The sequence below is a fragment of the Condylura cristata genome, unplaced genomic scaffold, assembly GCF_000260355.1.
Source record: "Condylura cristata isolate star-nosed mole 26May11 unplaced genomic scaffold, ConCri1.0 scaffold00030, whole genome shotgun sequence".
Classification (NCBI taxonomy): Eukaryota; Metazoa; Chordata; class Mammalia; order Eulipotyphla; family Talpidae; genus Condylura; species Condylura cristata.
The window spans coordinates 24,041,358-24,057,980 of NW_004567131.1; the positions used below are offsets into that span (position 1 = coordinate 24,041,358).

General features: G+C 38.8%; 1 protein-coding gene across 2 annotated transcripts in view; it reads left to right on the forward strand.

Moving 5' to 3' along the window:
• The window catches only part of LOC101635342 (armadillo repeat-containing protein 3), a 33,432-nt gene extending 19,471 nt beyond the window's left edge, over window positions 1–13,961 (forward strand). The window contains exons 10-18 of one of the 2 annotated variants that reach the window (XM_004691114.2): window positions 3,415–3,664; window positions 3,976–4,112; window positions 5,448–5,616; window positions 6,648–6,748; window positions 7,342–7,440; window positions 7,797–7,901; window positions 10,199–10,399; window positions 11,204–11,366; window positions 13,132–13,961. In XM_004691114.2, coding sequence (XP_004691171.1) covers window positions 3,415–3,664; window positions 3,976–4,112; window positions 5,448–5,616; window positions 6,648–6,748; window positions 7,342–7,440; window positions 7,797–7,901; window positions 10,199–10,399; window positions 11,204–11,366; window positions 13,132–13,341 — 1,435 coding nt within the window. In that variant the 3' untranslated portion in view covers window positions 13,342–13,961. The remainder of the gene's footprint in view (window positions 1–3,414; window positions 3,665–3,975; window positions 4,113–5,447; window positions 5,617–6,647; window positions 6,749–7,341; window positions 7,441–7,796; window positions 7,902–10,198; window positions 10,400–11,203; window positions 11,367–13,131) is intronic. The other variant, XM_012731247.1, reaches the window with a different exon arrangement.
• The last annotated feature ends 2,662 nt before the right edge of the window (window positions 13,962–16,623 follow it).

Genomic DNA, 16,623 nt, shown 5'->3' on the forward strand with positions numbered 1-16,623 from the left:
GAACAGGCAGATCAACGAAGTACACTGCTGAGGGGAGCAGCGGGCGGGTCAGGAGAGGTCTGCCACACCATGTGGTCACCTCTGGGGCAGGCGGGAGTCGAAATCATGCCGAAGCGGCTTTAGATTCTCAGTGCTGTGCTTTAACCCGCTGCGCCACCAGGGAGGGCCTGAAAGCCTTATTTTTAATCACTTTGTTGTAGATGATTTACCCTCTGAACTAGATGTCCACAGTATAAGAATCCTGCAAGATAACTTGAGATTGTTTTTAAACCTTTTATAATAAGTTCAGCTTTGTATAAGGATGTTTCAAAGGAATAATAGAAGAATACTTTATATATGTACCTAACATGCTGTTTGCTATTTTAAAAGGCTTCTGCAATTAAATGGTAAAATAGACGGAAGAGTTTTCATGGTAAACCTAAGAATTATTCTTGCACTGTGTCCATCCAAGTTCACAGAGTGGATATATTTCATGAGAGCCTTGATGCCCACTGCCTGAGGGAATGTTATAAACATAGATTTTACTGTATTGGAAAAGTCACAGTGGATTTGAAGAATTAAGTAGAGTAATATATATACTAGATTTTGCAATTAAAGTTTAATTCTACATCCCAATTTTGTGTCTGTTACTGTATAGTCTGCCTTCATGAACAGTATGAATCTCACTAGCCACCAGGTTTGTGGGTCTAGGTGAATATGGAACTGTGAAATGTGCAGTTAGAATTCAGTTACAAGCTGCTTTATTGCTTGGGGAAGAGACTGACATTAGAGAACCTCTTTTTAAAGTTCTGATACATTATTGATTTTCAGAGGAAAATTGTGTGTTTTCTCTTGCCTTCAATGTTTAGCACTTAAAACCCACATAAGTCCCTTTTTTTTACTCTTCCTGACTTAATCATTTTCCATTTTTCTTTGCTCTGGAACTGGCCCTCATTACTCGTTGATTACCTCTAAATGAAAAGATTTGGGTTGGATTCCTGAGACTATTGCTCCAGTTCTACTCCAGCAGGCCCTGAAATTTGACTGTCTAGCTGAAAAGTGGCCTGAAAATGAAAATTTCATATACCCTTGCCAACTGGAACATAGGGTCATAGTTTTATGTAATGGAAGAAACAGACAGGGTCATGGAAAATCTCTGCCCTGTGGCTCCCACAGTGTGAGAAATGGATTTATGCTTGAGCCCTTGATCCTGTGGGCTAGGGAAAATTGTCAGATTCTTTCTGCAGGTAAGGACACAAAGGCACAGTCCTTGCTCAGGGTAGCAGAAGTGGGACAGACCATCACACCAAGGCTGTTAGGTACAGCTATCCTCCCTGATCTGCAGAGAATATGATTCAAGATGTATGAAACTGAAGATAATGGCAACCCTAGAAAATCAGTCCTTCTCTCTCTCTCTCTCTCTCTCTCTCCACACACACACATAAAGAAATACCCCCATGAGAAAATTTATGAATTAGGCACATTAACAACAACCAATAACATAGAACTTTTATAATAACATACAGTAATAAGTTATATGAATTTGGTCTCTCAAGATAGATTTTTGTATGTAATAGACCACAGCTGATAACAGGGAACTGAAACTGCAGGTGAAACTGCACCCACAGGGAGCTGGCATGAGTTGAGGCTCTTAGTCCACACCCTTGCAACTTCTCTCTTTCCCCTCTCACACTCTGAACTTTTCAAAATTTCCCCCAACAAGATGTTTCTCTCTGCCTTATTGATCTCTTTGCATTCCTCTAACTGGCACATTATGCAGCCTCAGTATATTGTCTGGCTCTGCCTCTTCTGCGTCTTCCTTATTGCCTGGCACTGGTTCAGACCCACCATCTCCATTAAGTCGTCTTTGTCAATTCCCCTGGTGGGTTTCTACCCTGTATTAGTGTCCCACACAGTTCAAACCCACATTCAAGAGACAACCGTGAATTGGTCTTCTCAGTACCAGGGTGTAGACAAGACTCAGGTCTTGCCATTGAGAGCAGGTACCAGGTGCAGATGTTATTGTCGGTGTGAGTGAACTCTCAAGGGTGTAATGGACATGGGTGACTTCACAGAAAGGACAGTTGAGCAGGACCATAAAATGTTTGATTGTAAGGGACACCCTCACAGAGAAAGAATGAGAGACAGCCCAGGAGGGACTAAATATACACCAAGGACTGGAGTATGGAGAAATGGAATTGGGCACTGATTTTGCTGAGTATGATGGTATGGTGTGTTTCTGCGAACATTTGTATTAGAGGTGGAAGGTGCCTTCAGTAACACCAACTGAACCCCTCATTCCAGATCTTCCCCCTCTAGTCTTTGCTTCCTGCTTAACCCCTGCTCTTTCACCCCCTGGAAGATCTGATTAGTTCTAGGAGCATGGCCTCCTCCATCTTTGGCTAACAGTTTCCTCGTTGAAGTTCTCTTTGTATTTCGCTCGATGATGGTTGTGATAACATCTGTTCCTCAAGTTGTCCTCATTCATAATCAGCAAATGATAGTCAAAATTCAATCTAAATTCACAGGAATCCAAGGGATAATCTAGCATATACACTATTTTGTTTTGTTTTGATTGATATTATCCTAGGTGAAGTGATACAGCTATGTTCATTTTATAAGAATCTCATGTTTCTATATATCTTGATTATCTTTATTACCACAATGATTTAAGTGGATTTTAGCACATAATTTGGGATATTCTTGTAAACCAGATGGTCCATGGGTTTTACTCCTTGGAACATTACTTATTTGAAGTAACTCCAAGCACTACTGATATAGTCAAATCTTATTAAAGTGATTTTTAAAACATTTTTAATGTTTTACCAACTTTTAAGTCACTAAAAGTAAGGACTAGGGAGCAGTTAGTAAAAACTAGACTTTATAATTGTGAAACATTAATAAATCAATGGCTGTGTGCTGGAAATGGAAAATATAACAACTGAATATGCCTAAATTATTAAACTCCTCATTCATGCCAAGATTATGATGTTGATCCTTGATTTGTAAATGCAGTACCACCTCCAGAATTATTTTTTTATTTCATATGTGTTAACTCCTGCCTATAGGTGATAACCTAATTCAAAAGTGTAAGATGGGCCAAGAATTTTAACCTGAGAGTTCTCCATCTCACACATTCTATTTGTTTTGTTTTTCTACAGTATATATTAATGGATGTCTTTTAATTGAATTTTCTAGTTTTGAAAGTAACATTTATTTCACAAACGAACAGTTGTACTAGGGCTTCTGAGAAGAAAAGATACATTTTTTCTATAAATCTCTCTTATAACTAACATTCTCCCAGGTATCTTAAATGTCTAACCCATCAATGGGTCCATTATATTGTGTATTAATTTATTTCTAAAGTTAACTTAGGTACTCATTTAGAAGCTGTCTGTGCACCAAGATGTTTTCCTTTCTCCCTCGTGTACCCAGCGCTGTCGCAGAAGCTGATGGGATCGGCCCATTAATAAACACCCTGTCCAGCACGCGGGAAGGGGCCATCGCCAGTGCTGCGGCCGCCTTAACCAACATGGCCATGCAGGAGCCTCTGCGCGTGGCCATCCAGGCCCGCGGCGTCATGCAGGCCCTCCTCGGGCCTCTGCGTTCGGCCAGCACCGTGGTGCAGAGCAAGGCGGCTCTGGCCGTCGCTGCCACTGCCTGTGACTTTGAGGCCCGGACAGAGGTGAGTGTTCTAGCAACGTGGATTCTCTCGTTCTTTCAGGCCACGCTCATTGGCGGATCACTCTGAAACAGTGTCAGGTGTTTGAACTAACCTAGCTCTTAAGTCCTTCACGATTGGTACAGTATTCTGCAAAATCAACTGGTGTTACCTGGCCAACAGGCACACGCCCTGTAACCCTGCAGTTCTGCAAGTCTTGCCTCCTGTCTCTTCTCATAGAAAACACCTTGCACAATAAATAGTGAGATATTTTAAAGCACAGAGGCTTACATCCTGTACCCTTAATGCACAGCATTTTTGATGTCTACTTTCAGTTAAGAAATTTAGGGGGGCTGGAGCCCCTGGTGGAGCTCCTGCGCTCTAAGAATAGTGAAGTCCGGAGGCACGCGAGCTGGGCTGTGATGGTCTGCGCCAGCGATGAATTGATGGCCACCGAATTCTTCCGGCTTGGGTGAGTGGATGCTGTGCCAAGTTGCAGAACCAAATGAAGATGAGACAATCAAGCAGCAGGGGCTTCAAGCACAGGAATTTCGAAGCATCAGCACCCACTCTCAGCTGTCACAACACAGGTCTTCCCTGTAGGGACAGCCTAGAGGGTGGGTGGTACACACTCATCTCCCTCCCTCAGAGCTAAGCCACCACCTTTACAGACTCATCGTCAACAAACCCTTTCACACTTTTTTTTAATCTTCAAAACATTTTAAGAAAATTTATTCGAAACTTTTGTAATTAAAAATATGCAGTAACGTGGTCTATAAAACTCTATAGGTGTCAAGCATACAGCATTACAACTCAACATCTGTACACAGGACCCTGTGTCACCGTCCAAAGACCTATTTCCATCCTCCTGCACAGTGAACCCTTTTTACCTGCTTTACTTACCCCTCCATGTTTTCCATCTTGATAATGCTTCTCTTTCATTTTCCTCTGCTGTTGCTAAACAAAGTCCTGTTTAAAATGGATAATCTATGCTACCATCTCCAATTTTCTCCTTCCCACACAAGCCTTTTCATCAGAATTGCACATTTAACTTCCAAATTCCTCCTCATTCCCAACAGCAGATGAGCAGTTGCCTTAACAGGTCACTAAATATGGTTTCCACACACAGGTTTACTGCATTTCTAACCGTTTTTATTCTTTGCGTCTATCACTTAAAGAGCTGAAAAATTTGGTAGCTGAAACTACTGCTTTAAATGGAGAAAAAAAAATTTTTTCTGAAAACTTTAACATGACTACTGTTTGACATTTATGTTCCCCAAATTGAATTTGTTTACATGATTCTATTAGTATGAGCTGATCTAAAAGGTTCAGGGATACCTTTATTTTCTTTTTTTAATGACGCAATTTTGAGTAGATTTAGTATAGTACAGCAATTTTTTTAAAATGAATTTAATGAGCTGTGATCAGTTTTTTTAAAAATAGAAATCCACAGTTAAGAATAGATAATATCAGTTTACATACATATCCTAAGAGTATTGTTTTTTAAAGCTTCTGTTTCAGATCTGTAATGTATATGTATATAGTAGGTCAGAATATAATAAAAGTATATTTCATAAAGTTGTAGCCAAAGAGCTTGAGAATCACTGCCTATAGTGGTATCCAAGAACTTAGCAGCTGTTGGTTTTGCTCTCCCAAGGGGTGGACGTTTTGACCCTTTCTCAGGAATAGCTTTTAAACTTCCTATCTCAATCCTTCACTGAGATTTCAGCTAGGTATATAAATGAGAACTCCAGTAATGGTGAGTTGCTTGTAGAAAGCAAATAATACTGTTTGCTTTTATTGACAGAGCTTTAGATATCCTTGAAGAAATTAATCTTTCAGTAACTCGAAAAAATAAATTCAGTGAGGCAGCTTATAACAAATTGCTCAACAACAACCTGTCCCTGAAATATAGCCAGACGGGCTATTTGTCATCAAGTAATATAATTAATGATGGATTCTATGATTATGGTCAGGTAAGTGGCAGCACCAAATTATATTTCAGTATGTATGATAACTTTTTTTTTTTAAAGATTTATTTATTTGTGCATACAGAACTGGAGTACAGGCCAGAGGCTCAGGGTCAGTGAGAGGTTTCACCAGAGATAGAGTGGGGAGCAGAACAGGCAGATCAACAAAGTACACTGCTGAGGGGAGCAGTGGGCGGGTCAGGAGAGGTCTGCCACACCATGTGGTCACCTCCGGGACAGGCGGGAATCGAACTCATGTGGAAGTGGCTTAAGCTTCTTAGTGCTGTGCTTTAACCCGCTGCGCCACCAGGGAGGGCCTATGATAACTTTTTTTTTAATTGTCATGCCACTACATTGCAACTTTGTAACTAGCTAACATCATTTGTATTTTGTAGACAAAAACCCAGGAATCAGAACTTTATGCTTCATTTTGTCTAGCTATAACATTTTGCTTTTGTGTACAATTTCAATGAGACTCTGTTTACTTATAATTAAGTCATTTTGCTGATGCTAACTTGCTGTGTCAAATAAAAAAGAAGAGGCATTTTCACTATTAGGGTTCTCTTTCCTCTAGGTCTCAGTTTAGTGACAAGAATAGAAGCATAAAGTTTCCTTTTATTAGCCATAATCTTACTGAAAATAACCAAATCAGAAAACTTGATTTTAAACATTATTTTTGTAACTGAATTTTTAGATATTTTCAAATTTATTTAGTAATTAAGTGCTTAAATAGACAGTAAGTTATTCCTTATGTATATAGATAGACTTGCAAACTAAACTATATTTTCAGGTGTCAAGCTGATAATTGTGTGAAACAGATGGGTATCAGCAATAGAGGTTGTTCGAAAATGGAGGAATATACTTTGTCCCAAGGCCAGAGTTCCACATGTTTCAGGCTCCTATTCTAATTGTGTGTGAGAGAGAGAGATAAAGAGAGAGTAAACAACTCAAAACAGTTGAGAACATATGCTATCAATATTTATTTTTTAACATATGCCCATGCACATATTACTTAAAAGTCCTTAAATTATCTACAGATAAATCGTGGCACCAAACTTTTGCCTTTGAAGGAACTCTGCGTGCAAGAACCAAGTGGTCTTCGAGCTATACTCTTAATTAACAGTAAACCTTCTGATGTGTGAGTCTTTGGAGGGAAGAGGGATGCAGGGAAGCATGTGATTTTTGTGTGTCCAGCATGGTAACTCCTTTTCCCTGAAGATATTACCACCATAATAGTAAACACTGGTTCGTACACCATAACCTGCATGGTAAAGACTAAAGAATAAATGCCACCTTGATTTTTCTTTTGACTATAGTATTTCTGTAATCCAGGCATCTTAATTCCTGGTAACATGAAGTAAGTTAAGAAAGTATAGATTGGAGCAAACTAAGGTGAATCACATTTGCAAGTCTCCAAAACTATTATGCAGTATTTTTTCTTAATATAAAATAGTTGAACTAGTAACAAAACAATTGTCACAAATACCATTATATCTGTTGAATTATGACTGTTGCATATACCATTATATCTGTATACTTATGACACGTTTTATAAAAATATTTCCTTTTTTAGAGGGATATTATGTAATATTTTGCGGGTCTTGTCATAACTGCTCTTTTATACTTTATAAATAAGTTTTGTCATAAATAAGCTTAAAACATGATTTAAACAGAATGTATTATAGGTCAAAGCCAATACTGACAAATAGTTTCAAATATGTAATATTCTAGTTCTCCACCTCCATCTAGTGAAGATAAATCATCAGATGTTGGTGATGGACGACGTGTTTCTTCATCTTCTTTAAGGAGAACAAGTAAAGAAAAGTCCATGTAAGTTTTATCTATACGTAAATACTTCTTCCCTTAAATTTGGGAGTAAAAAAGTGCATTTAGAATCACTATGGAAAATTATTTAAGCCTTTGTAAAGGGAGTCAGAAAACCTCGCTGCATGTCGTGTCTGCTGTGACCCCACAGTGAGACTGACAGCAGGACCTAGTGTCGGGGAGCAGGACTGGTTTCCTCATCTGTAGATGGACTCTTGCCTGCAGCTCTGCTTCAAGATGGTGAAAGGAATCAAAGCATATCAAGAAAGTGTAAATGCCTCGCAGATTATTAAATGCCTTGTAAGTGTAACATATTGTTATTTTTATCATAATTGGTTGTATTTTCTTTTTCAAATGATAAGAAAAAGTAGTGCTGGATTTGGGTCTCCCACAGAAGAGAAATCAGAACCTACTTCTGGACGAAATACAGCTCTTAGCAAGAGTGCCATCAAAGAAAGAGGATTAAAGTAAGAAATATGTTATTACAGTCTTCTAAATATAATCACATTATGTTTTTAACTATGCAAAAAAGTAGGTGAAAGGATAGGTTAGCTTTTAAATAGGAAGATGTCCTTATGAATCAGTACGTTGAACCAGGCAGGACTCACAGATACAATTTAAAAGTAATTTTAACCCTCCCTGTCTGTCTAAACTTAGCTGGAGGGAATTTCTTATCTTGCCTCTGGGTGAGAACTCAGATCACTGCCATCATCATAAAATCCTACAGTCACTTTAATTTAGAAACAGACTACAAAAACAGTAGTCTCAAGTCAGTCATTTAAGGGTCAGTAATGAACTTGAACTTGTTGCCCTTCTCGGTGGTGGTGAGCTGCACACACTGGGAGGCCTTCGACTTCCTCACCCCTACCAGACTCTCAGAATCTCCCTGCAGGAAGTGTCGGAGGGAGAAGAGGGGGATCATGGACAAAAATCCTTACTTGATTGGAATAATTATGTGGCTTTATATTTTCTAGGCCTGACAAATTCATATATTCTTTCCACATCTGACTATCTTCTACCTTACCTTTTCACTCCCTTAGTAGTATTTTTTTTTTTTGGAGCAAGTTTTTATCATCTTTCTTTGATGATTTTTGATGATTTTTTTTGCCATGTTTAGAAATTCTTTATCTAGTCACATATTAAGAATTTGTACTACATTTTCTTCTAGAAATTGGATGCTTCTAGGTTTTACAGTTCTAAGATCTATCATCAATTTTTTTATTCTCATACACATTGACAAAATGACATGAACTGACAAAAATTTATTGTATATATTTAGAAGTAAAATGTGATGCTTTGACATGCATATACATTGTAAAAGGAACTGGATGGGGAGTCTAAGAGTAAAGGAACAAAAGAGAAGCTGGACATCTTACATGCCCCACCAACCCCACAGAAAACCTATTGCCCCTCCCCTGGCAGAGGAAAACAATATAGTTGATCCTCTGACAACACTAGACAATACCAGAGCCAGAAACAAAGAAAATGACTGCATCCACACTAACAATAAGTTGCTAGATCAAGTGAACGTACTTCCTGCTAAGCCAGACACTACTCTGCCTCACTTACCCCAACCCCATTCCAGCCAAAAGATAGTAAAGCATTTATGTGGCATTAACAAGAAAAAACTAAATACTACAAGTTGTTCCCACAGGCCGTAGACTCACCACATTTACCTAGACAGCCAGAGTGAGATACAGTAGTGAGGGGACCTTGGCATACATGCCCACCTTTCACCGGCTGGAGGACTCTGCCATTACAAGCCTGACTTGGAAAGGCTCTTGGACTCTCTAAGCCTGGGAGAGAGCCTGCAGTGTACAAGTCCCAGAAATATTGTTAAACCAAGAAAACTGCTATAGACTAAATGTTTCTACTCAGAATTCATATATTGAAGCCTAAGCCCCAGTGTAAGTGTATTTTGAGATGGTGTCTTGGTACATAATTAGGATATGAAGGTGGAGCTCTCATAAGTGGAAATAAGTCCTCATAAAAGAGACCCCAGGGAGCACAAAGAAGACTGATTATCTAGGAAGCAAGAAATTGATTCCTACCAGACACTGACTCCTAACAGCCCACTGGTGGAAATGCTGACCTCTAAAAATGTGAGAAATAAGTCTGTTGTTCATACACCATCCAGTTTAAGGAAGTTTTTTTTTAGCAGCTGTAAAGGTCTGAGATGAAGAATGACACACAAACCATAACCCAAACTCTTAAAATTAAGCTCTCTTATACACCACAAAAGTAAAACCTGTAGCCCACAGGTTGAGCATAAACAGAGTGACTGCTTGTAAACAGTAAACAGACCCAGAATTTCCTACCATAATATATAACATGGCCAGGAGATTATCAAAAACTCAGTCCTTATAACATGAACAAAGTAAATCACAATAAATAAAAAAGGACAGTCAGTTCATGTAAACACAGATAAACTGGATGTTGGAATTATCTGAATTTAATTTTAAAACCGTCATCACAACATGATTGAACAAATACAAATTAAACTGATATAACTGAAAAAGTAACAAATCTCGCTTAGAAAGACACAGTTTAAAAAGGAACAAATAAGAATTATAGAACTGAAAACAGAAACAAATCTCATTGTAGACTTTTAGAGATTTGGAGTGGAAATGATAAGAGTGGAGATGAGAAAGAACAGAATTAGTGACTATGAAGACAGTTTGATACTGTCTTCTATGATACCCTAATTTAACTCAAAGCACAGTGCTTATTTTGTGATTTTGACTGCTGCTATTTTTTCTCAAAGAAAAGGCAAAGGAAAGAAAGAAGAAGAAAAACTGAAGGAGGATGAAGAGGACACAGCATTCCTAAAAGTTACTGGAGAAGGAAGCCCTGAAAAAGACTGGCACCCTCCCTGTGACCCTGACTTCTGTGCATATGTACATGAAGTGACAAAGTCAATTCTTCCCATAACAAATATTAAGGAACAGATTGAGACTCTTGCAAAGTAAGTTGTCTACAAGTACATATACATTTCAATTTTTGAAAAAATGTTATTTTAGTGGTTTGCAATTTTTAGCAAATTTTTACAATATATTTTAGCAAAGTAGAACTTTATACCGCCTTACATCTGCCTCTGAAGCAGAAATACACTAATTGAAAAAAATTCTCAAATTTTTTTCAGAATGAGAAACTAGAAATTGGTTGTAGAAAGATGCCATTAAAAGCCTCTTTCAGTGTGAACCTGAATTGTAGTGAATGAATCAAGTTTTTCTAATTAAGTTACCCCATACTTCATCTTCCTCCCCTTCTAAGTTACTTATGTTTCTGTTTGCCTCTTCCTCTCTTCTTTAACTTCAGTATTACATAAATGTTTTTCTTTAAAAATAAAAATTTAAAAGAAAAAAATCATAATTAAATGTTGCCTATTTTCTGTCTCTGAGATTGATTTCTTAAGAAAAAAAAAGATCATGTGTTAGTACAATGCATTGGACTTTATATTAAAACATTTAAAAATACTTTTCAAGGATAATATAACATTTTAAAACTGTATTGATAAATCTTTAGTGTAATATCAATTTCTATCTTACAAATATTTGGAAAGTTGGCAATTTCTTTGTGTTGAATGAAACTATTAGAATTTCATTTTCTTATATGATAGTTTGAATATAATAAAGATATGTTAACCTACTCATAGTAAACGTGTTTTAAAAAGTAAAGAAGTCAGGAAATTAGTTAGCTAAAATTATATATTCAAAGCTTCTATCTAAAGTAATTAGATAGTAATTTGATCTCAATGTAATTAACACAGGTATGTGGCAGAAAAAATGGGTGGTACAATTTCAAAAGAGAAGCTTAATGACTTCAGCTGGGAATTTCATATAAGTGAACTAAAATTTCAACTTAAATCCAATGTTATACCAATTGGACTTATTAAAAAAGGAATCTTCTACCATCGAGCTTTGCTTTTCAAGGTATTTGGGATGTTTTTCCTCATTGTCATTATAAAAATGTTAACTTTTATCTTTATCATAATGGAGTGAGCCAGATGTCAATATTTTATTGGATAATATTAATCATATCATATCTAAATAGGTATATATACCTGTATTAACATACATACGGTATGTATACATACATGCACATATGCACATGTACCTCCACATGTCCTCACCCACTACTAGCTTATTCATTCAGTATTTAGCATTCATTGGTCAGGACCATCTCTAGGGCTGCAAATATACAGAAACTAAGGGGCATGCCAGGCATACCTGTATCAGACTTATAAAAGTGGTGTCAGGTAAAGGTTTTCTTCTGGGTGGGGATATTAGATACTACATATGATTTAACAGGTAAAGGAGGAATGTAAAAGTATTTTAAATAGAGTAAACATTCTATACAAAATAACAGTATGTGAGAGTCAATGGTCCATTTGAGGAATGTCGAGGAATTTGTCTGGATGGAGAAGTGCTAGATGAGGCTAAAAGATCAGATCATAAATCAGCGTGTGTTTTTGCATTTGATACTAAAGTCTGAATAGCCACTGAAAGCACTAACATAATTTTGAGAGATCAATCAGGCACAGGATGGGGAATGACTCAAAACAGGGGCAAGACTGGAGAAGGCCAATTGGAAGGTCACTGGAGCAAGAAACGAAAGTGAGCTGTACCAAGGGCAGGACTGTGAGCATGTGGACGAGGTGGTGAATTTAGAGAGGTCAGGAGCTAAGATTTGGTGACTGCCTATATGTGGGCTGAGAGGCTGAGAACAAAGTAATATCCATTCATTTGGGTAGGGCAACTGGTAGTGATGCCACTCTTCATTTAAAGGAGACACTAGAGGAGTTACCAGGCTTAAGAGAAGGGGTGGGATGATCTGTTGTATCTAACATAAAATGGAACTGAGAAAATGCTTTCTGATCTAACAATGAATATACAAAATAAGCAGTTTCCCCAATACATATAAGCCTCACTGCCACTACAAGCAGTTAAGTATATTTAGAACCTAAATGACTTAGATACTTCCTTGGATTTGTTAACCCTTCTAAATTTTTCTTTCTCTCCTGTCTAAATCTCCATTTGCCGTTTCCCCTTTAAAGCCTAAATCTCTCCTACCCAGGAAGATGTAGGTAAAATGTTTCCAGGCCATATGAAGGTACATTCTTAAAATCAAAACAAACTGAAGAAACAACTGCCAAGGAACATAAGCACCCCCTGGGGAAGTGGCAGCAGAGAGCTCAAGGAGGGCGACTCTGCGCTTCCTAATCTGCACCCACCAAATCAAACAGAATAAATCAACTGGATATAGGTCCCCACCAGTCTTTCCCTCCATTCAGTCCTGCTTCATTTATATCACTCACAAAGAGCAGCCCAGCACCGTGGAAAGATTGATGGATGTGCTAGTGTGCTTCATGCCTGTGGAACAGCTTTTTCCCAATGACATTATCAATCTTGTGCTGATACAATGCAGTGTAACTGCCTGAAAAAATGTCATTTCCCAGCAGGACTACAGATTCTGAGTCTACAGAATCTTGAGGCCTCCATATATTTTATTGGCTTCTATCACAACATACTGCATTTTTTCCAGATTCCCCTCCAAGCACTTTTCTAAGCACTTCTTTATAAGAGTTGCCTGTTTCACCTTCACCCAAACATGGGCCTTGACACTGGGTTGTTTTGTTTTGTTTTTTTCACTGCTCTCCCTCTTCACTCTTGATTGATCTCATGTTTTCTCCCACAGGCTCTGGCGGATAAAATTGGCGTAGGTTGCTCTCTAGTTCGAGGGGAGTATGGCAGAGCCTGGAATGAAGTTAAGCTCATGAATGAATCTCGTAAAGGAGTAATTGGGGGTGCCCCACCCCTTGAGGAATATATAGTTGACCTCATGTTTTCTCCAGGTAGACTGATGAAGGTAAAAAGTAGAGAGGCAGAACTTTACAGACATTTCTAAACTATCAAATGAACACAACAGGGGTTCAAGCAAGAAATTCATTTATATACTTTCTATGAAGTTCACCAATTGATTTTAATTTGTTTTAAATACAAGTATCCACAGTGTTCTCTCCAAGTAGAAATAAGGTCACTTGTATTGAACTTAGCTGTGCTTCTGATTGCAGGCTTCTGGCAAAAATTCCTCTTGCTTGAGTCATACTATACTCACTATCCCTCATGTAAAGCTTATTATTGTCAAAATTAACCCACCAAACTGTTTCCTTTAGAGCATCTCTGCCCTTTGGGAGTCATAATAAAATCACCCAGATGTTGTGCCCAGGACAAATCTGTGGCCTCATCACTGTGATTCATCATGCCCAGAATGCCTCAGGAACACTTGGTTAGATAAAGTCAGTTTTTTAATGACTTCCATCACACTGTCTTATATTCATAAAGATTATCTATAGTTTGAATATTTATAGATCCATTTTAACATATAAATTCTTCCTAAGATGTTTTGGTTCATGGTCCTTAAAATGAATCATTAAGAACAAATTTAATATACTTCACTGAGCTTAAAAATATTTCTAGAAGCTTTTTATATAAGCTGTATCTGTCTTTGTCTTATCTATACTGACTTTGGAAATATACCTTCAATTGAAAACAATTCTGATTTTTGCTTTAACAAATTGTAATGCTCAATCACAAAAATATTATTTTAAATTCATAAAAAAATTGTTTTTTGGAAAATTTGAAATATAGAAATAGAGTGGTTCTTTACTGAGGAATTGTTTTCAGTCCAAAATGTAAACAAACTCATTTCAAATGGTAAAAAAATATGTCCTAGGACACATTTCATTAAGTATGCTAATCAGACTTTAAACCTAAAGTTAACCTGTGTAATCATTTTACTAGAAGGTTTTTTAAAGTTAATTTTAGAAATTAAGGCTAAGATATTCTATGTGAATTGATGTGCAAATTCAAAGAATGTGTAATTATTTCAGAATAAAGCTCTTTATATCAAATAGTATGGAAATTTATTTATCATGCATACTCATGAATTAACCTGGTAGAGCATTTTCAAGTCTGGTTGGATTCAGAAAGGATTTTAAGTGGATTAAAAACATATATGATGTAAATAATATAAATGAATAGTAGGTATAAGTGTGATAAAGGCCAGGAATATGCTTAGAATTCAACAAGGGAAGGAAAGGAAGGAATAAGCCTAGAATTTGAGTACATCCATGAAAATCATGGTTTGGCAAGAGGTGAGTAAAAATTTGATACTAAACTCAAGCAACAATGCAGAAGGAAATTCTATCAGTTATATAATGTGTAATAGGTTCTACTAGCTAAACACACAGAGCAGTTCTCAGACTGAACAAAGACTAAGGGAATTCCTCTTTGAGAGCATCATACAGAAGAAAACTGGAATGTAGACAATAACGTTAATCTTTTGAAAAAGAACCTCCACACCTGTGAGGGAAGGAGTGCAAATGGCAGGGACCGGAAGCCCACACTCTGTGACCTCAGGGGCCACTGCCCATCAGTCAGCCGCAGCATCACAGTCTTTGAGAAGCCCCTCTCACCACTGCTCTTTAACAGAATACCGAAGTCTTAACTTAGGCACGAGACAGGCATACAAGGAATCCAAATAGGGAAAAAAGTAGAACTATCACTGTTTGTAAATGACATGAAAATACAGAGAACCCTAAAAACGCCACAGAAAACTAAAACAATACACTAATTTAGCAAAATAGTAGGTTATAGAATCATCTCATAAATATCAGTAGCCAGCCCTCCCCGGTGGCGCAGCGGGTTAAAGCACAGCACTGAGAAGCTAAAGCCACTTCCGCATGAGTTCGATTCCTGCCTGCCCCGGAGGTGACCACATGGCGCGGCAGACCTCTCCTGACCCGCCCGCTGGTCCCCTCAGCAGTGTACTTCGTAGATCTGCCTGTTCGGCTTTCCACTCTGTCTCTGGTGAAGCCTCTCGCTGCCCCTGAGCCTCTGGCCTGTACCCCAGTTCTGTATGCACAAATAAATAAATCTTTAAAAAAAAAAAAACCAGTAGTCTTCTTATAATCACTCTGAAAAAGACGCAATCAAGAAAACCTATTTACAACTGCATCCCCCAAAATTAAACACCTGGGAATAAACCTAAAAAACGAGGTGAACAGAACCTATACAAAGAAAATTATGAAACACTGTTTTAAAAAAATAGAAAACAAAGAAATGGAAAGATATTCCCTGCTTATGGCTGGGCAGAATTAACATTGTGAAAATGACCATCTTCCCAAAAGCAATTTACAGATTTCCAATAAAAATTCCAATGGTATTCTTCAAAGAAATAGAGCAAATACTGCTAATATTCATATGGAATCACAAAAAAAAAAAAAAAAAAAAGAATGGAGCTATAGTCCGAGAATTCGTGGCTCAGCCAGCAGCGCCTATCATGGTTCCGGATCCTAAAACAAATTTGCGGGAGTTTCTTGCTGTACTATCAGCAGGAAGCTATTTCAACCCTCAAACCTGTCAACCTGTCAGCATTGCCAGCAGCGGCTGGATGCTAAGCACCAGTGCCATACAGCTATTGACTTTTTTCTTTTCCAAAAAGATCCTTAGTCGCCCATAAAGCCGCCTTGGAAAGAACAAAAAAGCAGCTTAGCACTGAAGTAACTAGCCAAAACCTGGCGCATCTCCAGTATTCTCATCCCGATGCTTCCGCGGGGAAGACTCCTGACCACCTGGCCCGCAGCAGAAAGGCTCAATCGCCTGGATTCTTGACAGCTCAGATGAAGCCGAGCACCGCGCACCTTCCCAGTCCCGGCGGCGGGGACGGAACGGCCACCCGCGGAGAAAACGGCGTTGGCAATGGGTGCACTGGCCTCAGGGCCCAACTACGGACCGCTCGTCCTGCACCAGGGTCGGAGAGGTCCAGAGTGGCCCGGCGGGGTGCACGCTGGTGCATGGGGTACCGCAACACAGCGGCGGGCAGTCAGTTCCTCGGGGAGCGCAGGCGGGGTCCCCGACCCAGCTGCAGCACCGCAGGAGGAGAGCAAGGACCAGGAAAAGGGCTGCCCTTGGCGGAACCCCTCACCGACAGGTTTACTGCCCTCTTCAGCACGCCGAGCAGCGGATCGACGACACGAAGAGCCTCACTTTCCGCGCAACGACGTGCTTCTGCACGGTCCTAGTCTTGCTCGCTGGGACCAAGTTACTGGGGGTCGCCGTGGCCGCCGCTTCTCTCACCTCAAACGGCCGCACTCTCGAGGCCAGGGATCCACCCTCTACTCGCCCG